Source organism: Cetorhinus maximus, chromosome 2 (genome assembly GCF_964194155.1).
Source record: "Cetorhinus maximus chromosome 2, sCetMax3.hap1.1, whole genome shotgun sequence".
Lineage (NCBI taxonomy): Eukaryota > Metazoa > Chordata > Chondrichthyes > Lamniformes > Cetorhinidae > Cetorhinus > Cetorhinus maximus.
This window is the reverse complement of record NC_135880.1, coordinates 97,182,762-97,207,821: the sequence shown is the minus strand read 5'-3', so window position 1 is coordinate 97,207,821 and position 25,060 is coordinate 97,182,762. Positions and strand designations below refer to the sequence as shown.

General features: G+C 42.7%; 1 protein-coding gene across 1 annotated transcript in view; it reads right to left on the bottom strand.

Annotated features, from left to right (window-relative positions):
- The window catches only part of pcsk5b (proprotein convertase subtilisin/kexin type 5b), a 459,575-nt gene that overhangs the window by 40,898 nt on the left and 393,617 nt on the right, over positions 1–25,060 (bottom strand). The window contains exons 28-30 of the mRNA XM_078567301.1: positions 23,125–23,211; positions 21,191–21,389; positions 9,525–9,745 (exon numbers count right to left, since the gene is read on the bottom strand). Of these exons, the coding sequence (XP_078423427.1) occupies positions 9,525–9,745; positions 21,191–21,389; positions 23,125–23,211 (507 nt within the window). The remainder of the gene's footprint in view (positions 1–9,524; positions 9,746–21,190; positions 21,390–23,124; positions 23,212–25,060) is intronic.

Below are 25,060 nucleotides of genomic sequence, written 5' to 3'. Positions count from 1 at the left end.
CTATTCATTGAAAGAAATTGCTTACAGTATTATCATTTTGGATCTGTATATTTACATTTTATTGAATATCTTATATGATTCAACATGGGAATGGGGTGAATAATTATTCTTGTGTCTAAGTAACCAATACCCAATGATTACTCTGCTTGCTGAAGAATGGACACCTCAAAAAGACTTCTAAGTGGAATTTATTTGGGCACTCTAGGTTTAATGAACAGAGTTCTACAGAATAAAATTACCCATAGTGTTACACTCTCCACAGAGATTGATAACTTTAAAGAAGAAATTCGAGCTTCCAGTTAATAGCTGAAAGGATGATATGACAAGAGTTCACATTTTAAAGCTTTTACTGTAACAAAAGACTAAAAGCATTATTGACTAAATACTATCTTTGTATGCAACTTATACTTTAAACCACAAAACAGAACATTCCCCTTTTTCTTTAAGCACAACCATAAATACACTTCACAGATAAACTTTACACTGTTCTTTAAGTAGACATTTAGTTCTCGAAGAACCAGTTCAAGATGATTCTTAGCTCCTAAGGTTTCGTTTCCTTTTTCAGCCTGGGAACTTTTAATCTCGGAACTGCCTTTCAGGTTTTTTCCACAGAAATTCTCTCTCTAGTGCAAGCTGCATGAATGTTCCAGCTTGCATTTTAATCCTTCATGGGTTTCATCTTCTCAATATGAGCATGAGCTCCCACCCACATTCCTACATGGTGAACCAGTGTCACGCTGCCTATAGCTGCTCTCCCTCTCCCTGATCCTGGCAGAGTGAGTTCTCTGTGATATCTTCAAAACCCTTCCCCTCTCAAAGCCCATCTCCATGGCAATGTGAATCACATGGGGCTTGTGTTCAGGTAGAAAAGCTGATTAGCTATCCTTAAGACCCTAACTCTCTTTTGTCTTGGAAGTAAATGGCCAGTCTAAAGCACAAATGTTTACAACCTGACATTTTCAACAAGTTTCTGGGACTTTGTAGAGTCACAGTTTATCTACTGCCATTGTCTCCAAGGGGAAACACTTTGCACCTTCCTCACAGTAAAATAATTTGGGCCCGCTTAATCTCTAACAACCAAACCACCTAGGCTTGCTGTCAGGCAGACTTTGGAACAGCTCACATGACACCTTCATTTTACTTTACATTAAAAACACAGTCCCAAAACATAACAATCTGATAAACCTCATAATTGCAACAATAGTTAGACAATAACAGTAAGTTGGGTAATTTTAGGCCAGGCAATTGTTACCTCTGGTGTCCCGCAAGGATCTATCCTTGGCCCCCTCCTATTTATCATCTACACACTGCCCCTCAGTGACATCATCTGAAGGCACAGCATTAGTTTTCACATGTACGCTGAATCCACTCATCCCTACCTCTTTCGATTCCTCCACTGTTGTTAAATTATCAGACTGCTTATCCAACATCCAGTACTGGTTGAGCAGAAATTTCCTCCAATTAAATATTTGGAAAACTGAAGCCATTATTTTCACTCCCTGCTCCAAACTCCATTCCCTAACTACCAACTCCGTCCCTCTCAGTGGTAACAATCTGAGATTTAACCAGTCTGTTCAGAACATTGGTACCACATTTGATCAGGAAATGAGATTCCAACCTCATATTAGTGCCATCACTATAACTGCCTATTTCCATCTCTGTAGCATTGGCCAACTTCACCTTGTCTGCTGCAGAAACCCTCATTCAGTCTTTCATTACCTCTAGACTTGAGAATTCCAACACACTCCTGGTTTGTCTCCCATATTCTACCCTCTGTAAACTTAAGGTAATCCAAAACTCTGCTGCTTGTGTCTAAACTTGCAGCAAATCACATTCTCCTATCACCTCTTTGCTTGCTGACCTACACTGGCTCCTAGTCAAGGAATGTCTTGAATTAAAAATTCTCATCCTTGTTTTCAAATCCCTCCATGGCCTTGCCCCTTCGTATCTCCGTAATCTCCTCCAGTCCTACCACCATCCAAGATAACTACAGTCTTCTAATTCTGGCCTTTTAGTGCATCCCCAATTTTAATTGCTCCACCATTGGTGGCTGTGCCATCAGTTGCCTAGGCCCCAAACCCTGAAATACCTCCCTATGACCCTCCAACTCCCTACTTCACTTTCCTCCTTTAAGACAGTCCTTAAAACCTACCTCTTTGACCAAGCTTAATAAGTGGCTTGACACCATACTTTGCTTTATCATGCTCTTGTGAAGCACTTTGGGGTGTTTTATTATGTTAAAGGCATTCTATAAGTTGCTGTTGTCATTGCAGGGCAGCATATGTTGAAGCTTGTGGAAAGCAGAATGTGAAAGAAGTCAAGTGCAATTTCTCAAATACTGATAATTCAACCTAACCCTGACCTAGGAGTGGTTGATGCTGATTTTGTTTATTAAAAAAATGAGAAAATTTCCCATTTATCAGTATTAATGTTCCCCAACAACAATAAGTAGAAAAGTAAAGGCACAAAAAATTATAATTTAAAGTATGCTATCCTGACAAAATAAGTGCTTTGATATGGAAGAAAGTCTAACTATTTTTATCATTGTATCAATTCATATATGTATTGTGCCTCTTAACACAAATGATGATGTGTCATGTAGAGATCTACTTTAAACTTTGTAAAATGGCTGCTAACCTAGTGAGGTGAACCACCTGCCCATTGTAGAACATGTCCAATTTTTATATTATTGGAGCCAATGGAACAAAAAACAAGGTGGGTTTTGCAGTAAGTGGGTAATATTCTCCGGCAGGAGCTGAGTTTGGAAATTATCTCCAAGGACGTTCTTGGGGGTTATGCTAAGGCAGAACCTAAAGAGAAAGAGTTAAGGAGTTGTAAGCAAAATTCTCAAGTGTGTGTTATCAGTTGCCAAGCAGTGGAGATTAGATAGAGGGAGAGATTTGTAAACTGTCAGTAAGAGGCACATGGTCAGCGAAGGGAGACTTCGGCCTGAGTGAGTACATTTGGGAATTTGGTTCAAAATGGGAATTCAGTGCTTAGGGGGCAAGATGTACTTTAGGTAAGGTTTACTGCAAGAAGTAAAGTGTGCTGATTGGGAAGTTTGGTGAAGGGTGGGGAGAAGGTGCTTTTTTTCTTCTACTCTTTTTCAGCCTCCAGTATTTGATTCCCACTTTGGTGCAACAGAAGGAGCAGGTAAATCAGTAATCAGTATTATTAGTTTTATCAGCATTGTAAGTACTCTATTGTTTTATTAGTACCGCAAAATTTACTGACAGTGCCAAAACCTATTGAGAGGTGTAGGCTTTATTTATTATAATGAATTAATTAGCAATTATTAATTAATTAACACATATTGGAGATGGCAGGACAGGTGATGTGCTGCGATTGCAGGATGCTGGAGTTTCTGGATACTGGTGTGATTCAGGGCAAACACGTCTTCAGTAAGTGTTTGCGGCTGCAGGAACTTTGGCTCTGAGTTATTGAGCTGGAGGCTGAGCTGCAGACACTACGGCATATTAGGGAGGGGGAAAGTTACCTGGACACTTTATTCCAGGAGGTAGTCACACCCCTTAGGATAGAGTCTTTTGATTTGGTCAGTGGTCAGAGATAGGAGGGTGTGACTGCAAGTGAGGCAGGTAAGGAGACCCAGCAGGCAGGAGTGCAGGAGCCTCGGCCCTTGCAATTGTCCGACAGGTTTGAGGCTTGTTCAGCTTGCTTGGATGAGAGTGGGGGCTGCAGGGTGGATGAACTAACTGGCCACGGCACTGGAGGCCATTCAAGCAGGGGGAGTTTACAAGGGATGTAATGGCAGTAGGGTATAGTATAGTTAGAGGGATTGACACCGTTCTTTGCAGCAAAGAGCGCAAGTCCAGATGGCTGTGTTGCCGGCGCCAGGGATCGTGACATCTGCTCAGGGCTGGAGAGGAACTTGATATAGGAGGGGGAGGACCCAGTCATCATGGTCCATTTTGGTACCAACTACATAGGCAGGACAAAGAAGGAGGTTCTGCATAGTCAGTATGAGGAGCTTGAAACCAAATGAAGAAGCAGAACTTCAAAGGTCATAATCTCTAGATTATTAACTGAGCCACATGCAAATTGGGATAGGACAAATCAGATTCAGGAGATGAATACGTGGTTCAAAGACTAGTGCGGGGAAGTGGGGTCAGGTTCATGGGGCACTGGTACCAATACTGGTGAAAGTGGGATCTGTACCATTGGGACGGTCTACACCTGAAGTGTGCTGGGACCGGTGTTCTGGCGAGCCGCATAACTAGGGAAGTAGAGAGGGTTTTAAATTAAGTAGTGGGGTCAAAGTTACAAATCTGGGAAGATGGGGTAAATCAAAGAGTAGAGACAAGTCAAAAGAGAAAGGTATTATTACGGGAAATGAAAAACAGACCGTGACAGGAAGGGATAGAGAGTACAAATCTAACAGTAAATCAACTGATGAGACTAGAGGTTATAAAAAGAATAAAAGGATAAAACTAACGGCTCTGTATCTGAGTGCATGAAGCATTTGAAACAAAACAGATGAACTGCGGGCACACATAGAAATAAATATGTACGCTTTGATAACCAATACAGAGAATGAATTACAGAATTACAGAGATATTGCTGCAGGAGGACATAGATTGGGACCTGAATATTAAAGGGTATAGGACATTTAGGAAGGAGGGGTGGCTCTGTTAGTTAATGATCGTATTAACACAATAGAGAGGGATGACCTAAGTTCAGGAAACCAGGATGTGGAAACGGTTTGGGTAGAGGTAAGAAATGGTAAAGGCAAGAAGTCACTTGTGGGAGTTGTGTACAGGCTCCCGAATAATAACTATGTGGTAGGATGGAGCATAAAAGAAAAAAATGATGGGAACTTGTCAGCAAGACACGGCAATAATCATGGGAGATTTTAATCTACATATAGACTGGAAAAGTCAGATGGGCAAAGGTAGCTTAGATGAGGAGTTCATAGAATGTTTTCAGGATAGCTTCTTAGAACAGCATGTTCTGGAGACAACCAGAGAGCAGGCTATAGTAGACCTGGTATTGCGCAGCGAGATGGAATTAATTAATGACACAATTGTGAAGGTGCCTCTAGGTAGCCGCAACCACAATATGATTGAATTTTACATTCGGTTTGAGGGAGAGAGGAGTGGGTCCGAGACTATGTTTTTAAACTTAAATAAGGGCAAGTATGAGGGCATGAAAGCAGAGCTGGCTAAAGTGAATTGGCAAATTAGGTTAAGGAACAGATCAATAGAGGTGCAGTGGCAAACATTTAACAGGATACTTCAGAATACACAGAATAGATACATTCCAACAAGTAAGAAAAAGTCCAAGGGACAAACACACCATCCTTGGTTAACTAGAAAGGTTAAAGATAGCATCAAACTTAAAGAAAAAGTATATAATTATACTAAGGTAGGTGGAATGCCAGAAGATTGGACAGAATATAAGGAATAGCAAAGGATGACTAAAAATATAATAAGGAGGGAAAAATTAGAATACAAGATGAAGCTACCCAGAAATATGAAAACAGATAGTAAGAGTTTCTCTAAATACTTCAAATAGCAACAAGTTAACAAAGTGAGTGTTGTCCTATAGAAAGTGCATCTGGAGAACTGCTGATGGAAAACAAGGAAATGGCAGATGAATTAACAGGTATTTTACATTAGTCTTCAATATAGAGGGTACAAGTAGCATCCCAGAAGCAGCTATAAATCAGGAAATGGAAGGGAGGGAGGAACTCATGAAAATTACAATCACCAGAGAAGTGGTACTGAGTAAATTGTTGAAGCTGCAGGCTGACAAATGCCTGGGTCCTAATAATCTTCATCCTAGGGTCTTAAAAGAAGTGGCTAGTGAGATAGTTGATACATTGGTTTTAATTTTCTGAAACCCCCTAAATTCGGGGAAGGTCCCATTAGATTGGAAGGTAGCAAATGTAACTCCATTATTCAAAAAAGGAGGGAGACAGAAAGCAGGAAACTACAGGCCAGTTAGCTTAACATCTGTCACAGAGAAAATGTTAGAAGCTATTATTAAAGAAGCTATAGAAAGGCACTTGAATAAGTTCAAGGTATTAGGCAGAGTCAGTATGGTTTTGTGAAAGGGAAATTATGTGTAACCAACTTATTGGAATTCTTTGAGGAAGTAACGTGTGCTCTGGACAAAGGGGAACTGGTGGATGTACTGTAATTAGATTTCTAGAAAGCATTTGATAAAGTGCCTCATCAAAGGTTGTTACAGTAAATAAAAGTTCACGGTATAGGGGGTAACATATTGGCATGGATAGAAGATTGGCTGGCTAACAGGAAGCAGAGAGTAGGCATAAATGAGTCTTTTTCAGGTTAGCAAGATGTAACGAGTGTGCCACAGGGATCAGTGCTGGGACCTCAACTGTTTACAATTTATATAAATGACTTAGATGAAGGGTTGGTTGGGATGGTTGCCAAATTTGCTGATAACACAAAGATAAGGTAGGAAAATAAGTTGTGAAGAAGAAAAAAAGAGGCTACAAAAAGATATAAATTGGTCAAGTGAGTGGGAAAAGATCTGGCAAAAGGAGTATAATGTGGGAAAATATGAAATTGTCCATTTTGGCAGGAAGAATAAAAGAGAAGCATACTACCTAAATGGTGAGAGATTGCAGAGCTCCGAGATGCAAAGAGATCTGGGTGTCTTAGTGCATGAATCGCCAAAGACTAGTATGCAGGCACAGCAAGTAATTAGGAAAGCTAATAGAATGTTATAATTTATTGCAAGGGGAATTGAATACAAAAGTAGTGAGGTTATGCTTCATTTATATAGAGCACTAGTGAGACCACATCTGGAGTACTGTTTACAGTATGGGTCACCTTATTTAAGGAAGGATATAAGTGTGTTGGAAACAGTTCAGAGAAGGTTTGCAAGACTAATACCTGGAATGCATGGGCTGTCTTATAAAGAAAGGCTGGACAGGCTAGGCTTCTATCTGCTGGATTAAGAGGTGACTTAATTAGAACATAAGATCCTGAGGTCTCTTGACAGGGTGGACATGGAGAGGATGTTTCCTCTTGTGGGAGGATCTAGAACTAGGGTCACTGTTTAAAAATAAGGGATCACCCACTTAAAACAGAGATGAGGCAAAACATTTTCTCTCGGAAGGTGGTGAGTCTTTGGAACTCTCTTCCTGAAAAGGTGGTGGAAGCAGAGTCTTTGAATATTTTTAAGGCAGAGGTGAATAGATTCTTGGTAAGGAAGGAGGTGATAGATTATTGGGGGTAGGTGGGATGCAGATTTCAGGTTACTTTCAGATCAGCCATGATCTTATTGAATGGTGGAGCAGCTTGAGGCGTTGAATGGCCTACTCCTGCTCCTTGTTCGTATGTTCAGAGAGAAATGCGAGAACAACAGAGAAATAATATTGAATGATTTAAATTGTCCTGAGATAGACTGGGATGAAGATCATTTGTGTATCCAAAGTGAGGAATGCTTTGTAGAATGAATCCAAGATGGTTTTCAGAGCTAAATAAGGAAAGAAGAACTGTTCAAATCATTTCTCAGAATGTACTGGGCCAAATAACTAATGTGAGAGGAGGAGAACTTTTAGGAACTAACAACCACAATATTGTAGACTCAATATGAAATTAAAAAAGGATATGGAAAATTTAATAAAAAAGGTTAAGGGAAAGTTTCTTCACTCAACGGGTGGTCAACCTGTGGAATTCCCTACCAAGCTGTGGAGGCCAGGCCACTGAGTATATTTGAGAAAGATATTGCTAAATTTTTGTATATTACAGGCATCAAGGGGTATGGAGAGAGAGCGGGAATATGGCGATGAGGTGGAGGATCAGCCATGATCATACTGAATAGTGGAGCAGCCTCAAAGGGCTGAATGGTCTACTTCTGCTCCTAGTTTCTATGGCCTGAATTTTTTCCGCTCGGGGGGGCTCAGAAGGTGCAGGCGGGGATAGTCAGGGAGCCGACCGCCGCCTGCAATCGGCTCCGCACCGTGATTTCATGCTGGCGGGCCAATTAAGGCCCGCCCTGCATGGATCTTGCGCGGTAGCACTGAGCGCTGCCTGTACGGGTGGGGGAAGGAGGGGCAGTTGGGTCTAGCACGCAGTTCGCGCATGTGCGCGAAAGAGCGCTTCATTCTCCCTGAGGCACAGAGCTGCCTCAGAGAGATTGAACTGCTTTTTCAAAAAATTAATAATGACGTTAAAAATTTAATGAAACATGTCCCCTCGTGTGATTGTGTCACATGAGATTGGACATGTTTTTAATGGCAAAAGAAAGTTTTATTTATTTGTATTAGCTTTAGGAAACCTCATCCCGCTCATGGATGAGGTTTCCTAAAAAATGTAAAGGCTACTTGGCCTTTTCGCCTGCCCGCCAACTGTAAGGTTGGATGGGCAGCATAAAATTCAAGTTAATTAGCTCCTTAATGGCCGTAATAGGCCTTTCAATTATAGGCAGATGCGCAGCTGACTCCGATGCATGCCCGCCGAACGAAATATAACGGCAGTGCATGGTGACGTTGGGACGCACGCCCAATGTCATCGCGCATCATTTTACGTTCTGGCGTGTCGGGCCCGTGCCTGCATGCCGAAGGTAATACTCTGGCCTATGTTTCTATATTGAAGAGTCAGGAATAAGGGAATTAACTGGAACAATGCAAATTTCAGAATGATAAAAATGGATGTGGCAGACGTAATTTATTGTGGAGAAATATGGAGCAAAGTATTTTGGGAGATAAAAAATAAATAATGGGAGTGCACATTTAATGAAAAACAATAAAAGGTGTGGAGGATTAGAGGCATCTACTGCTACAAATACAATATCCCTTGAAAACTATGTGCAGGTGCGTAAAGTCAAAACAAAGACATTTGCATTTTACATTTTAGAAATAGAGCATATAGCAAAGGGCAAAGGTGTTATGATAATTGCCTTATGCAAATTTAAGCCAGAGTAATGTGTGCAGTTTTGGGAATCTACTTATAAAAAGGAAATTAAAAACATAAAGAGCATATAGCATGGGATAATAAAGCTTAGTTATGAAGAGATACTTGAGGTACTGGTTATTCCCATTGGAGTACAGGAAGGTTTTGTAAAGATTATAAATGGTTTGATAAGGAAAATAGGGAAGGGCTATTCCCTGTGCTTGGTGAATCAGTAATGAAGGGTCATCACCTTACATATATCACTAGAAGGGTGAGGAGAGAGATCAGAAGAAACTTTTTAATGAAGTGAGCATGGAATGCTTACGAATACTTGAGGTGTAGACCATTACATCTTTTGAAGGAAAAATGGCTTAACATTTGAAACAAAGAATGCAGTGGGGAAAAGGCAAGACAGCAGGATATGGTTTTGAATCATTCTTGCAAATAGCTAGCTCAGATATATTAGGCCAAATAGGTAACTGCTGTGCTGTAAACCTCGATGGTTATTTGATGTGTTCACTAGCAAATGAAAAACTTCAGCCAGATGTTTTTATCATGAAGTCTGTGCTCTTTTAAAGAAAATGTAGGGAAAAAGACTACATATATACTTTTTTGAAAATGCAGATTGTGCAGCTCTACCTGTACAAGTATATTCATTGCATGCTTCACAGTTCGCAGGGCAGCGTTTGCAAAATCCTTCGGGATCGGCATAGTGTTTTCTGGAACATCGTATTTGACAACTGTTCTTGTCTAGTAAGTAGGGCTTGATGCAGGATTGGCAGTTTGTAGGAGTAGCTTCGCAACTCTCACAGGCATCATCACACTTTGCACAGGTGTTATTTGTACTTATAAAATATCCCCTAAAAATGAGAAATCATTGCTTAGATACACATTCTACAATGAGAAGGTAACAGGGTATAATTCAATCCAAATATCAACTAACCTCAACAAGCCATAGTATACATTGTCAATTCTCACAACATTTTAACACTCAAAATTCAGGAGAAATTACAGGAAATAGTAACTCTTCAGCAGGCTGGAATATCAGAACTTGCTTTAGGGCTGTAGTGAGGGCAGCAAGAACTACACGAAAAGGACATGCCTCTCAGACTCATCTCAGAATGGTTTGTAGAAATGGTCTTGGTGGACTGTGGGTCCCATTAGTTCTTACCTCAACTAGCTGATAGATTTTTGATAAAGAAGATAGTTCTGTCCTGATTAAGGACCTACAGAGCTGCCAATATTGTGAAAAATCTAGGTTGCGAGATTTTTAATTATGAACTATATGCTTGGAGGCATACTGGGTATGCATACAAACACAGACTGGGTGACCGCTTTGCAGAACACCTTCGGTCTGTCCGCATGCATTACCCAGATCTCCCTGTCGCTTGCCATTTCAAAACTCCACCCTGCTCTCATGCCCACATGTCCGTCCTTGGCTTGCTGCATTGTTCCAGTGAAGCTCAACGCAAACTGGAGGAACAGCACCTTATCTTCCCACTAGGCACTATACAGCCTTCCGGACTGAATATTGAGTTCAACAATTTTAGATCATGAACTCTCTCCTCCAATCCCAACCCCTTTCCGATTTTCCCCCTCCTTTTTGTTTTTTCCAATAATTTATATAGATTTTTCTTTTCCCACCTATTTCCATTATTTTTAAATGTATTCCCATCCATTGTTTTATCTCTACCTTTTAGCCTTTTTTGATTCCTTCACCCCACCCCACCCCCACTAGAGCTATCTGTAACTTGCTTGTCTTGCTTTCTATCCTTAATTAGCACATTCCTTTAGATAATATCCTTCAACACCTCTTTGTCCCTTTGTCTGTGACATCTTTTGGTTATCTCCACCTATCACTGGCCCTCTATCCACCCCACCCCCCGCCCCACCCCCTCCACCACCATCCCCCTTAAACCAGCTTACATTTCACCTCTTTTCTATTTTTCCTTAGTTCTGTTGAAGAGTCATATGGACTCGAAATGTTAACTGTGCTCCTCTCCGCAGATGCTGCCAGACCTTGCTGAGTTTTTCCAGTTATTTTTGTTTTTATATGCTTGGAGGTGTTGCTTCACACCAGAACATAAACATGGTTCAAAGTGACAAGCTGTATTCATCAAGTGGGATGAAATGGATAATGACAAAGACACAGGATAAATTTGCTAGCCTGCAGTTGATTGGCTAAATTTCAACTTGGTTATATTTCATATTTATAAAGCACCAACAAATTAGAACTGTGAATAATAAATAGGACTTCCCAGTAAAAAGCAGAAGCTGATCCAATCAAATTATTTAAAACACGTTGTCAACATTTTTTGCCCACAATTTATTTATATTTTTACTTTCATATCAATCTGTCAGCTAAAGAGAGGCAACAATTTCAGCTCTGTCTACAACTGCCAGGACTCTGCAAAATGAGCATGTGGAGAATCTCCAGGATACATCAGTATCATTCTCTCAGTGCAAGAGCTTGAACCATGTAAAAACAAAAGGCATAAAATTGAAGATGCCAAAAATTTGACACAGAAATGGAAAATACAAGAAACATTCAGCAGATCAGGCAGCTTCAGTTAACATTTCACATTTGAACCCTTTATCATAACTAGGAGATATTACACATGAACAGCATTTAAGAATGAACAGAACAAAGGGAAAAGAGGGGAATAAACATTCAAATATGAGAAAAGAGACATTAATATGAGACAATAGGTGGCATAATGAGTGAAATTAAAGAAGTTAAAGACAATAATGAGACACACAGAGCATGTGAGTAACTAGGGACACAAGGAAAGAGCCAGGTAGAATTTAAGCACAAAAACTTAGCAAACAGGAAGTTTCAGCTATCCGGGAGCCTGATAAAAAGTAGGTCACCATCAAGAATACAGGCTGCCCTGCGCATCCCCATAGAGGCTTCCAAACCCAAGCACCAACCTGTTCCTCACCTTCCTTCCACCCCCACTGAAATACCAACACACAACCAAGGACTCCTGCTGCAAAGAGGTTGAGGGTTATAGTTAAGATCTAATGCTTTTAAAGTTAATATTAAAGCCATAAGGCTGACACAGCTTGTATTGAACCTCATTGGAACAGTGTAGAAAGCCAAAGAATGTCAGAGTGAGAATGGGGAGGGCAGTTGAAATGGCAAGTTACAGGGAGCTTGGAGTCACCCTTGTGCAGAGTGGTGTTCAACAAAGCAATCACATAATCTGTGTTTCTCTCACCACCTTAGAAGAAACTACTATAAACAGAAAATACAGTACCCAAATTGTTGCCTCACATGGGAGAACTATTAGTGTCTCTGGATAGTGATATGTTGATTTGAAGCCCCTCTCTTTTAGGTTATAATGTAATTATGGATGTGTCTGTTATACCAAATAATTTCCAAAAGTATTAAATGCAGCATTTTTTTGGGATAAGGATTTGCCATGAAATTTTATTTTCTCGTGTTTTTTATTAAGCACAGGGCGAAGTTGATAGAGAGAGATCATAAAAATATTTGGCACTTTTTTCTACAGTAGTCTAAGAATTCAAAACCACCATTGTTCATTAAGTCATACCACTCTTGCCTCTGAGTCATGGGGTTGTGTGTTTAAGTACAGGTGCCATTTAAAATGTTAATTAACATGGGAAATAGAAAGGGAAGTTAAGTCCTCAGAGTTTAGTAGGAATGGGGTCAAAGGCACAGGAATAGATTTCATAGATGAGATAAGCTTGGAAAGACAGGGAGATGAGAGACAAGAGAGAAACTAAAAGGAGATGCGGGCTCAGGGTTAGGGTGCGGGGGGGCGGAGTTTGGCTTGGTGGACAAAGGAAGGAATTGAAGCGGTGAAGGCAACTGAACTATCGGCACTGCCAAAGCTGCCAAGCTACCAATTCTCTGAATGGGCCAGGTGGGCTGCCATCCTTAATGGGACAGTGATCCTGGCAGTGGTCTCCTAATTGGCCACTGCTGGTAAAATCCCCTCCAATGTCCCACCGTTTGTTCACACGAGCTTGGGATCCGCATTGTCAGCAAAATTCCATCTACCGTCTTTTGAGATGTTAACCTAAGGTCCCATCTGCCCTCCCAGATGGAGATGAAGATTCCACGGTGCTATTTTGAAGGGGAGCAAGGGAGGTCTCCCTTCTGTCCTGATTGGTATTTATTCCTCAACCAACATCACTAAGTCAGCTTAGTGCGTCATTATCACATTGCTAGCTATTAAAGTTCAAGAGAACATCTGCCTAAGATAGCAATGAGTCTGATTAAAACAGAATCTGTGAACACAATATACTTGGGCACAAATTATTTTTCGGACATTTTTTTTTACTTCCCAGGCACTTTGTGTCATTCTCATCCTATTGTACACTATAGTTAGAATACTTTAAATGTCTATACATATGTAATCAGAGGGAGATGGTGGTGTCGTGCTAATATCACTGGACTAGTAACTTAGAGACCCTGGGGACAAGGGCTCAAATCCCACCGTGGCAGTTGGTGGAATGTGAATTCAATTAATAATATAAAAGCTAGTCTCAGTAGTGGTGATCATAAAAACATTGTTGATTATTGTAAAACCCCATCTGGTTCACTAATGCCCCTTTAGGGGAGGAAATCTGCTGTCCTTACCTGGTCTGGCCTAAACATGACTCCAGACCCACAGCAATGTGGTTGTCTCTTAACTGATCTCTGAAAGGGTGTGGCAATCCACTCAGTTCAAGGGCAATTAGGGTTGGGCAACAAATTCTGGCCTTGTCAGAGATGCCCACATCCCATGAAAGAATAAATTTTACAAAAATCTGTATTTTGCTTAAACTCAGAGAAATGCAAACCACTGTTGGTGAAAACGAAGCTGTTAGCTTTTTGGTTAGGAAATGTGTTTATACGGATCTTTAATAATTCCTTTAGAAATATGCCTGCTTTTCTTCAAATATTAAAAAAAATACTTCATGTACAGAATTGAAAACAAATTTCACATCACTGTGGTTGTCATATATTTTCTTAATTTCAAGGCTACAACCTGTATTATATTTCAGTATATATATTATTTTGGGGCTCAAATGCTGAATTGAAACAGATACCCAAATGCTAAAGATGCAAAGTATCAAAAATCAATATTAACTGAAAAGTATATTTTGCACAATCACAGCTGACTTGCCCGTTCAAAACTTCTTAAATCCACTCCAGCAAAATTTGTATTTTTGTGTAGCAGGAAGTTATTCACCTTGTAAAACAACTGATGCAGTTTATATCTACTGCCCCTCTATTGTAACTAGCTATTTTCATATGTCACACATGTCGTAATCAAACTCCTGAAATGTAAGGACTATAGGCATCCGCTGAATCTCCAAGACAGGAGCAGTCTCACAGAGGGTATGTGTGCTGCCATCAGCCAGGCGGGAGTCAAATGTTCACAGATGCAATGTGAGGATCTATGGTGTCTCTCACCTACACGTTGTCATCATCTCTACAAATCTAGCAGCTATGAGGGCTCCCAAGTGCACTTGCCTCATCTGGCCAGTGCGTGGGCCTCAGCACTGTCATCCTCGCCTTCAAGGACCTCCTCACTCTCATCCCTGTCGATGTCCGGCTCATTAGAGGAGACCTCCAGCTCCTCCATCCCCTCCTTAGCCAGTTCCTCTCCCCATTGCAGTGTCAAGTTGTGAAGGGCACAACAGGCAACAACGATGTGTGACAACCTCTGTGGGCTGTATTGCAGGGCTCCACCAGTACGACCCGGGCACTGGAACCTCACTTTCAACATTCTGATAGTTTGCTCCACTAAAGTGCGAGTTGCAGCATGAGCCTCATTGTACCTTCTCACTACTGCGCTCATCAGCCATGTCCTCTGTGGGTAGCCCTTGACCCCGAGGAGCCAACCCTGCAGCCTCTCTGGACCCTGGAAGATGACAGGGATCTGAGGCCTATTGAGAATGTAGGAGTCAAGGACACTCCCTGGGAACCATGTGCAGACCTGTAGGATGCATTTGTGGTGGTTGCACACCAGCTGAACATTCAGCGAGCAGAAGCCTTGCAGTTGACATAGTTGACCGCTGTGCGACAGACATCTGAGTGCCACATGAGTGCAGTCGGTGGCACCCTGAGCCTATGGGAAACCAGAGGTCTGAGCAAATCCCAGCGCTCTTGCTTCCTGCAAAATGCACAAAGTTGTGTGCCCTCACGAAGATGGTGTCTGTGACCTCATGGATGTATTGCGCATGGAGGCGTGTGAGATCCCACAGAGGTCACTTGTGGAGACCTGAAAGGAGCCACTGGCATAAAAATTGAGCAGCGTGGTCACTTTCACGGCCACTGGCAGTGGATGCCCTCCATGGCCCCTGGTGCCAAATCCTGCAGCAGGTGGCAGATGTGACCAACCAGTTCCCTAGACATGCGCAGTCTTCGGTGACACTGGTTCTTGGTCATCTGCAGGAGTGACAAGTGGTGTCACTTCTGAGTCTAGCTGGGTGCCAACCAGTGATGGCTCGCTGTGGCTCTTCAGCGGCGTGCATGGGAGCCTTAGCCGCCCCTTCTTCTTGAGTGTGCTGCTCCTCCCTCTGCCCAGGCAGGCACTTCCATCACTCTTCTCCTTCATCTCTGCTCCCTGTAAGACATGAGGCATACAGCTAGATCACCAAGCTCCATGCTCCTGATGTACTCCTCCTGCAGGGTGAACCAGAGAGATGAATGGGTTAGCATAAGTAGAAGGCCCCTTAACGCATCCCAGAGAGAGCTGGCAACCACTTGGATCGCTAGAGTTTAGTACGCTGCATGGCTGCCTGAAACCCCACCCACCTCCACCCCACTCCGCCCGACCAGTTGGCAGCAGCTTCATCTACTGGACTGCATGCTGTGCTTTCAGCTCAGGTACAGGCATTCTCCTAACCCACACTGCAAGGCTGCACTGTTAGCTTGAACCATGGGGGAGACTGGTCCAAAATGCAGCGGCGGAGGGGAGATGGCGGCATAGTGGTAATTCAGTAGTAATCCAGAGGCCCAGGCTATTGCTCTGGGTCACAGGTTCAAATCCCATCACGGCAGCTGGTGGAATTTAAATTCAATTAATAAATCAGGAATTGAAATCTAGTCACAGTAAATCTAGTCACAGTAACGGTGACCATGGCCAGAATTTTTCCCTCATCCGGCAGGCTCGGCGGGAGCAGGTGGGGGTGGTCAGGAAGCCGACCACTTGTCATGATCGGCTCCACACCATGATTTCACACGGGCTCATGTGCCTGTGTCACATGAGATGGGACATGTTTTTAATTTCAAAATAATGTTTTTATTTAATGTTTATTTGCTTTAGGAAACCTCATCCCGCTCCTGGATGAGGTTTACTAAAAAATGTAAAGGCCGCTTGGCCTTTTTGCCTGCCCACCAATTATTAGGTTGGGCGGGCGGCATAAGTTTCAAGTTAATTAGCTTCTTATTGGCCTTAATAGGCCTTTCAGTTATCAACAGTCATGCAGCCGACTGTAGCGCACACCCACTGAACGAAATATCGCACGAGTGCACGATGACGTCGGGACGCATGCCCGCACTGCGAACGTAAAATTCTGGTCCATGAAACTATCATTGATTGTCTTAAAACCCACCTGGTTCACTAATGTCCTTTAGGGAAGGAAATCAGTCGTCCTTACCTGGTTTGGCCTACAAGTGACTCCAAGCCCACAGCAATGTGGTTGACTCTTAACTGGCCTCTGCAATGGCCTAACAAGGCACTCAATTCAAGGACAAATTAGGGATGGGCAACAAATGTTGACTTTGCCAGTGATGCCCACATCTCTTGAAAGAATAAAGAAAAAAAACTTGTATGATGACATTGCAAGGAGCTGTGAGCGCCTCCACCAGTGACTGCTCCATGGCCAGCTTTCGCATGGAGATTGCACATCTTGCCCAGTCATCCAATTGTTCTGCAGTCCACTAAATTGCTCATTAGTTTGCAGTCTGTGCCTGAGGGATGAAAAGCTTTGGAGCTCTAGGTCGCAATTTGATGCCTCTGCGTTGCTTGAGTAGGCAGAGAAGCTTGAGGCCCGGCTCCAAGCATGTCATTGTGGCTGCGCCTGAACTGTCTCAGCTGTGGAGGAATGGTCACTTTATACAAGGTTTCCCTAATGTGTGGCTGCTTCCCCAACACCCAACCCCTGCATGTGTTTGTGCACTGCCATCAGATGCAATGCAGCTCTTGCCCCCCCCCCGACTCACTCCGACCACAGTGCAACCCTTTCCCCTCCCAACTCACCTCAGATGCCATGCAGCCCTTGCCTGGCACCGCACTGTCAGCCAGCCAGGAAAAAGCATCTTGCCTGTGCCCTTGCCTGAATGCAAGGTGCCTCAGCCTTGAAGTTGAACGGTGACCCTTGCGAACACTGCGCAATGTTATTGTGCACACAACTCCGAGTTCCTCTTGAAGTGCAGCTCACCAGGTGCACACCTTGTAAATGCTGTTGTGAAATACATTGGCGTGCAACCATATGCCTGGATGATCCAGCATGGGGGAATGATTCCAGCGAGCAGGGCCTATAATGATATACAGATGTATTAAAATGACGTTCCCAATGTCCGCCGGTGGGAAACGCGGCCCGCCATTGACGGTCAGAGCGGAAGATCGCAAAATGGTTTCACAATGTTGTGAAACCGATTTTTGGCCTTCCTGTCATATTGTCCACTCATGCCCGCCATGATGCTGATGCCAACGAGGACAGAAACATCCATCGGCAGTCCCTTAGCTGCTTTTCCAAACATTAATATTAGCAGTCCTGGCTGCTGACTATGCCCTAACATTCACAGGGATGGCCATTAACTTCCGTGGAGTGGCAATCAGAGTCAGGTTGCCACTCTGCTCCTTGTTTCTTACCTTGAAATCCAGCCGCTCCTTTCTCGCCTCACTTTCCCACTCAGGCCAGGGAGAACCAAGTAGTAAAGCGGGTTCCTGAGGCTTTGTATCAAGGGCTGCTGAGTCAGAGGGAAGGAAACCAAGCCTCTTTTTTTATGGTATTAGCTGCTGTAAAGCAGTAGGTTTAAAGGTCCAGCCACTTTCAGAAGCCAAGACAGGGAGAATGAAAGTTTGTAAGGTAAGTGGGTAGGATTGGGGGGTGGAGGGGGTTTGGGGGAGGGGTCATCGGTTGGTCAGGGGGGGTTTAGTGGGGGAGTGGGGGATGGTTGGGAGGGGTGTTCGGGGGTGCTGGGTGTGGGGGGTGTGGGGGGGAGGGGGGTGGGGGGTGGGGTGGGGGGGTTGGTGGAGGTGGGCGTTGCTCAGTACTATAGCTACCCAGGAGTTAGAAGTGGTTTTGATTCTTCTAACATTTTTTTATTCATTCACGGGATGTGGGCTTCACTGGCTGGACCAGCATCTATTGCCCATCCCTAGTTGCCCTTGAGAAGCTGGTGATGAGCTGCCTTTTTGAACCGCTGCAGTCAATGTGATGTAGGTACACACACACTGCTCTTAGGAAGGGAGTTCCTGGATTTTGACACAGCGACGGTGAAGTTACGGTGATCTATTTCCAAGTCAGGATGGCGAGTGACTTGGAGGGGAACTCCCAGGTGGTGGTGTTCCCATCTACCTGCTGTCCATGTCCTTCTAGATGGTAGTGGTCATGAGTTTAGAAGGTGCTGTCTGAGGAGCCTTGGTGAATTCCTACAGTGCATCTTGTAAACGGTACTGTGTGACGGTGGTGGAGGGAGTGAATGTTTGTGGATGTGGTGCCAATCAAGTGGGTTGCTTTGTCCTGGACGGTGTCAAGCTTATTGAGTGTTGTGGGAGCTGCACTCATCCAGGCAAGTGGGGAGTATTCCATCACACTCCTGACCTGTGCCTTGTAGATGGTGGACAAGCTTTGGGGAGTCAGGAGGTGAGTTACTCATTGCATGATTCCCAGCCTCTGACCTGCTCTTGTAACCACAGTATTTATAAGGCTAGTCCAGTTCAGTTTCTGGTCAATGATAACCCCCAGGATGTTGACAGTTTGCGATTCAGTGATGGTAATGCCATTAAACATCAAGGGGCGATGATTGGATTCTCTCTTGTTGTAGATGGTCATTGCCTGACACTTGTGTGGGGCAAACGTTACTTGCCACTTGTCAGCCCAAGCCTGGATTTTGTCCAAGTCTTGCTGCATTTGGACATGGACTGCTTCAGTATCTGAGGAGTCATGAATGGTGCTAAACATTGTGCAACCATCAGCAAACATCCCCACTTCTGACCTTATGAAGAAAGGAAGGTCATTGATGAAGCAGCTGAACTTGGTTAGACTTAGGACACTACCCTGAGGAACTCCTGCAATGATGTCCTGGAGCTGAGATGTCAGACCTCCAACAACCACAACCATCTTCCTTTGTGCTGGGTATGATTCCAACCAGTGGAGTTTTCCCCCTGATTCCCATTGACTCCAATTTTGCTAGGACTCCTTGAAGCCACACTTGGTCAAATGCGGCCTTGATGTCAAGGGCAGTCATTGTCACCTCACCTCGGGAGTTCAGCTCTTTTGTCCATGTTTGAACCAAGGCTGTAATGAGGTCAGGAGCTGAGTGGCCCTGGCGGAACCCAAACTGGGCATCAGTGAACAGGCTATTGCTAAGCAAGTGCCGCTTGATAGCACTGTGATGGCCCCTTCCATTACTTTTCCTGGGTAACTACTACTGTAAGACAGCAGGAAACATCCAAAGTTTGTGATTTATATACAGATGGTTCTGATTGCAGGGCAATTGCCCAAGGAAAGTTTGAACTTCCTGGGCAATTGCCGTGCAATCCTTGTCTGGGGACTTCCGGTGTGGGGTTCCCCAGCGCATCTTTGGCATACCCCCGAGTTACTAGAGTTCGGAAGTTACAGGTCGATAGCTCAAAACAAGAAATCTCATTAACCTTCATCCATCTCCAGGGCAATGTGACACAAACGGCCTGTTCCCAGGTCAAGATACAAATTAACTACCTTTTAATTCCAAAGTTTTCCTTCATTTACTGAAATGACTATCGATGTCATTTCTCCAGTTATTTTACTAAGTAAGCCCACCTGCCATTTTATGACTCTCACTCTTTTACTTTGACTTAATCCAGTAAACACAAGTTCCCTTTTGAATTGTAATTATCATCATTGTGTGCCTAGCTTGACAGCCTCTTGATGTTTGCCTGGGTTTTTCCCACTGAACTTAGTTGGTCTTAATTGTAAAGATGATGAAGAATAAAAGTTGGGAATTCTCACGACAACTCTACAAGGCATTGGTAAAACCACACTGGAGTATTGCATAGAGTTTTGGTCTCCTTATTTAAAACAGATATACTTGCATTGGAGGCAGTTCAGAGAAGGTTCATTCGGCTGATTTCTGGGATGTAGGGTTTGCCCTATGAGGAAAGGGTGAGCAGGCTGGGCCTAATTCATTGGAGTTGAGAAGAATGAAAGGCAATCTTATTGGAACATACAAGATCCTGAGGGTCTTGACAGGGTAGATACTGAGAGGATATTTCCCCTCAAGGGAGAGTCTAGAGCGAGGCAGCACAGTTTCAAAATAAGTGGTCTCCCATTTAAGACAGAGATGAGGAGGAATTTCTTCTCTCAGAGGGTCATTAATCTTTGGAATTCTCTACCCCAGAGAGTTGTGGGGGCTGGGTCATTGAATATATTCAAGCTGAGTTAGACAGGTTTTTGATCTACAAGACAGTCAGTGGGGGGCAGGCAGGAGAGTGCTGTTAAAGCCACAGTTCAATCAGCCATAATCTTATCATATGACCTGCTCCAGTTCTTATTTCTTATGTTCTATTTCTTCCAAATCTAAAAACCAGTGTAAATATTCCAATTTTTTTTAAGCAAAGACAATACTTTATAGGGATAAAAATTGTCTATGTCAACTCCCTGGAGGCAGACAGTGCCGTCGGCTGTTAACTACGCAGCCTGCACTGGTTTCTTCATTGATATTGATGAGCAATGTTGTGCAGACGGCGCAAGGAACGGCCATTGGCACTGTTGGCCCGGGGAGCTGATGTGGTTTATGTGTCACTGCTTTGAAGCAGCGCAAATGAATTTTCATATGTGGACAAATTTTTGCCTCACTTGTCCACTAAGCATACAACACAACAGTGACTCACCACTGAAGTGCACATATACTGTTCAGAGAGCTCCAACTAATGAAATTTCAAAGTACTACACCGTATTAACCTGGGTTAATATTAAATGTTATTGGAGAGATTCTACAATACTAGTAAATTACAACGCAGTTTGGAGCTTAGACTTGAATTTGTTATGGCATCAACAAACAGCAGAGATTTTTCTTTCACTACACCGGAGTAATTGCGATTGTTGCTGACACAATACTGAAAGGAAATACTTACAATGGACATTCGCTTATACATTTCCCCAAATGCAGGTAAAGTGGTCGTTGTTGTACTGTGATGCACTGCTGGCAGTTATTCTTGTTTCCTGAACAGATCTCACATCCTTCTTCACACTGCTCACACTTTTCATTGATTGAACTGGCAAAGGTTTGTTTCGGGCAGTTGTTGACACAAATTTCACCATTCAGGTAAAGTCCTAGATATTATAAAAAGTATTTCTGAATTATGCTCTTTTTGGCAATCACACGTACAACCACAACAAGGGATGCAAGATAGCAATTAGGAGTGAAAGCTCAAGCTGAGTACAGATGATGGAGGCCATTTTGCCCATCTTAGCTCATCCAGCCAAATGAAAAAAACAGAAGCTTAAGGGAAATTTTTAACACCCACAGCCTGATGGAAATGTGGCATTGAGGTAGTTAACATTGAGCAACTCCATTTGCCACTCAGTTCCAGTCTGCTGCCAATTTAACCCTGTTGTCAGTGCACATGGGTAATGTTCCTGTCTGACCGAGGCAGGAACATCATTAATGTATGCTAATCGGGGTATTATAATATGCATTGGTTCCCAAAAGTTTTTCAACAGCGTACTGAGTGGGCAAAAAGTGGAGCACCTAAAAGGTAACCTTTAAACCTAAGTTTTGTGGCCAGGAGGAACAGAAGTAGAGAAGTGACACCCTACTAAATTCCCTTCTACCCTGCATTGCACCCGTCATCCCTCCCCCACTTTCGCAACTTGACTGTGTCGGCAGGAAGCCTCTGGGATGCCCAATTTTCCTCTGTTGGGAACTTGTAAATGAAGCTGACGGTTAATACCAACTGGCCCCCTATGGAATCTCCTGGGTTCTCTAAGTTCTGCTGGCTTCCTGCTCAGATATTAAAATGCCCCCTCTACAGTCTCATCATGCTATCTAATGGGTTTTTGAATGGCTACACCAGTTTGTGCCTATACATCATAGTCCTAATGTCATGAAGTAATACCCCATGTTAACATTGTGTATCCCTCTTCCCCCTCTCTGTTGTGATTCTGAATTCTAGCCAGAAAAGTGCAGAAAATGGTTCTGGTTCAAACCCCTCTCCCTTGCCTCCACTCTGCCCAGATTGCACAACTTCTGTGCAAAAGAGAAGGTGGAATTTTGGAGCTAAAATTTTCATATTTTCAATTACAATATTCTTTAAATTGACTTTAAAATAATTGCTAAAAGGAGTCATTTTTTAAATTTTGTGTGTTATTAACAGAAGTTTACAGTGCCCACCATACCGCCATCTCTAATGTGGTAAACAATTTTGTTTTTTATTCCAGCAGCCACAGTATTTTGCTTTTATTATAAACAATTTTACATTGTCTTCTTTTTGAGAAACCAAATTAAACATTATTCTTTGGATGGCTAGATTTAATCTAATGATTTTATTTAGTCCAATATGTTAGAAATTTTTATCTGCCTGATGGCTGCAAGGCTCTCACGTAATGTGCATTCATCAATCTCAGCTTAGTTCCTAATGGGAATGAAAAAGCACAAAACTCTCCAAATACACTTCAAGTTGACAGCAAATTGGCTGTTTCACTCACACAGGCCATAAGGATTACTGGTGTGGCAAATGAAAAAGTCATAATTAGAAATGTGCATCTGTGCTTGGATTAAGGTACATTTTCGTGATAAAGGAAACGTGACCTGGAAAGCTTATTGTTGACAGTAAGTAGCAAGAATAGAAAGTATTCCATTGCCCAATCATTGATAAGCAAGCAAAAATGCTGGCAAAAATGGCAACATCTAATGTTTATAAAGTGACAAAAATTTTCCTTTATGTGTGGCTGCAAAAGAAAGGAACTACTGTATTAATGGATTCTGCCAATGGAAGATTGCTTTCTAGTGAGACAAATTGCTGATAAGATAGATTGTTCAGCAAAATGCAATCCTTGCGTTCTGTACCTGAATGACAGCTGGTGCATTCATTCCATCCATCACCTGTGCACGTCTTGCACAAATCAGAACAGAGTAAGCAGGATTTTTCTTCAACTAAATGGAAATTAGAGCAACTGTTAGCACAACTACCTGACAGTGAGATGAGACAGTGTTTCCTCATTGCAATTTTGTTTGGTTACATGACAAAACCATCTACACAGGACAAATGTTCCTCTGGGCCACAATGATATTGCAACCATGGCTGGGAGGACTTTTGTGCGTGGGGCCTTTGACTTTCCCAGATTTCCTGGGGTTGGGGTCATGTTCATACTTTTGAAGGGATTTGGTGGCATGTTTGCAACTGGCAAGTTACCTGATTTAATTGGCCATGGGGTGTGGGAGCAGATGGTGGAGGAAAATGGCAGTGACACCCATCACAGCATATTATGCCCAGTGCTTCCGGCAGAAGAATTTTTGAAATAAAGAAATCTCCTTCATTGTCTTATGCAATCAACCATTCTATGACCAATTGCAGATGATTTAACTACACCTCCAGCATGTTCACTTCTCCCACCCACCAATACCCATGCCCCATCCTCCTCATCACTTTAGCCACCCTGGATACCAGGAATTCACTGGCTTTCACTGTTCTTGACAGTAAATATATTACATGCTGTATTCTATTCATTTACATCTCATTACAATACACCCATCAATATCTGGTTGAATGAATTATATAACCAATATCACATCTGTCAGGAAATTGCCAATATGCCACCAGTTGGCAGAGATCAGAGATGTGGTCTTTCTTTCTCTATCTTTTGGTAAGGCAAGAAAATGGCAGGGGAAAATCTGTTTCAGGAACTTATGTTCTTTATTTAAGTACCACTATGTCATATGTAGAATCCTTAGTGCCATTTTTATATATTCATTCTGCTGTTTTCTCTCAGTCTACTGCTGTACAGATTCAGTGTTCTGTATCTGGTAAAACCGAAGCAAACTAGAATGTCATGTCCTGATCCATTGCCATGAGCCAAAGGCGCCTCTAGCAAACATTCATTCTGGCAGGACCTAGTACAGGCAAAAGTAGGAGACAATTTATATTTTGTTGTAGCTTTTCAGATTACCTGCCTTAGAAACTTCTGTTTGCCATTGAAGGTTTCAAAATCTCTTTGGTTAATGCAATTTTCTTTACTTACTTTCCTAACTTACTCTTCAGCCTGCTACCAGCTCCCATCAGGAACACTGGTTTGAGGGAGTTCTCAGCATAAACTCAATGCCAGCTTTACAGGACACTCATGTATCTAATTACCAATATTGCAAACCTATTCAACCACCCCATCACCATAGCTGCATGAGAAAGGTAGAAGATGAAGCATGCCCTCTTTTCCTGGCTAACATATACCTGGCTCCACCTTACCAGGGAAACTCAGAGGTCACTGTACTATGTAACGTGCATGAGGACTGTGTTCCCTGGAAGCAATAGTCAGGGAACATTGGCCCCTATATTTTATATTTGTGCAAATTCAGTTGCCAGTGACACCTCTGTCTGTCCGTGTTTATGAGAATCACCAACATTTTTAAAATTACTTTAGTAAAAATGTTCTCCTAAACCAGGCTACTGAATTTTGGGAAAACCAAAAGCGATCACATTGGAATTCTGTGAGAAGTGATCAAAGTCTCAGGGGGCTGAAATTAGACTCATTGAAACTAAAGACAGAGGTCAGATTGAGAAAAAATTATCGAGAATGCAAACCTAGTCAGGATCTTGAAAAGGAAACCAAATAGGTTAAGTAATGTGTCAACTTATATGAGTAAATAACATTAAAATAAGTAGTGAAAATTGTTGAAAAACTCTGGATGTAGTAGTTTGGGAGCAGGGATGAGAAGGAGAGAGGAGCTTCTAATGAACAGACTGGCATCCATCAACTAATTCAAAGTTGATTATGGTAAGTTCCTGTCT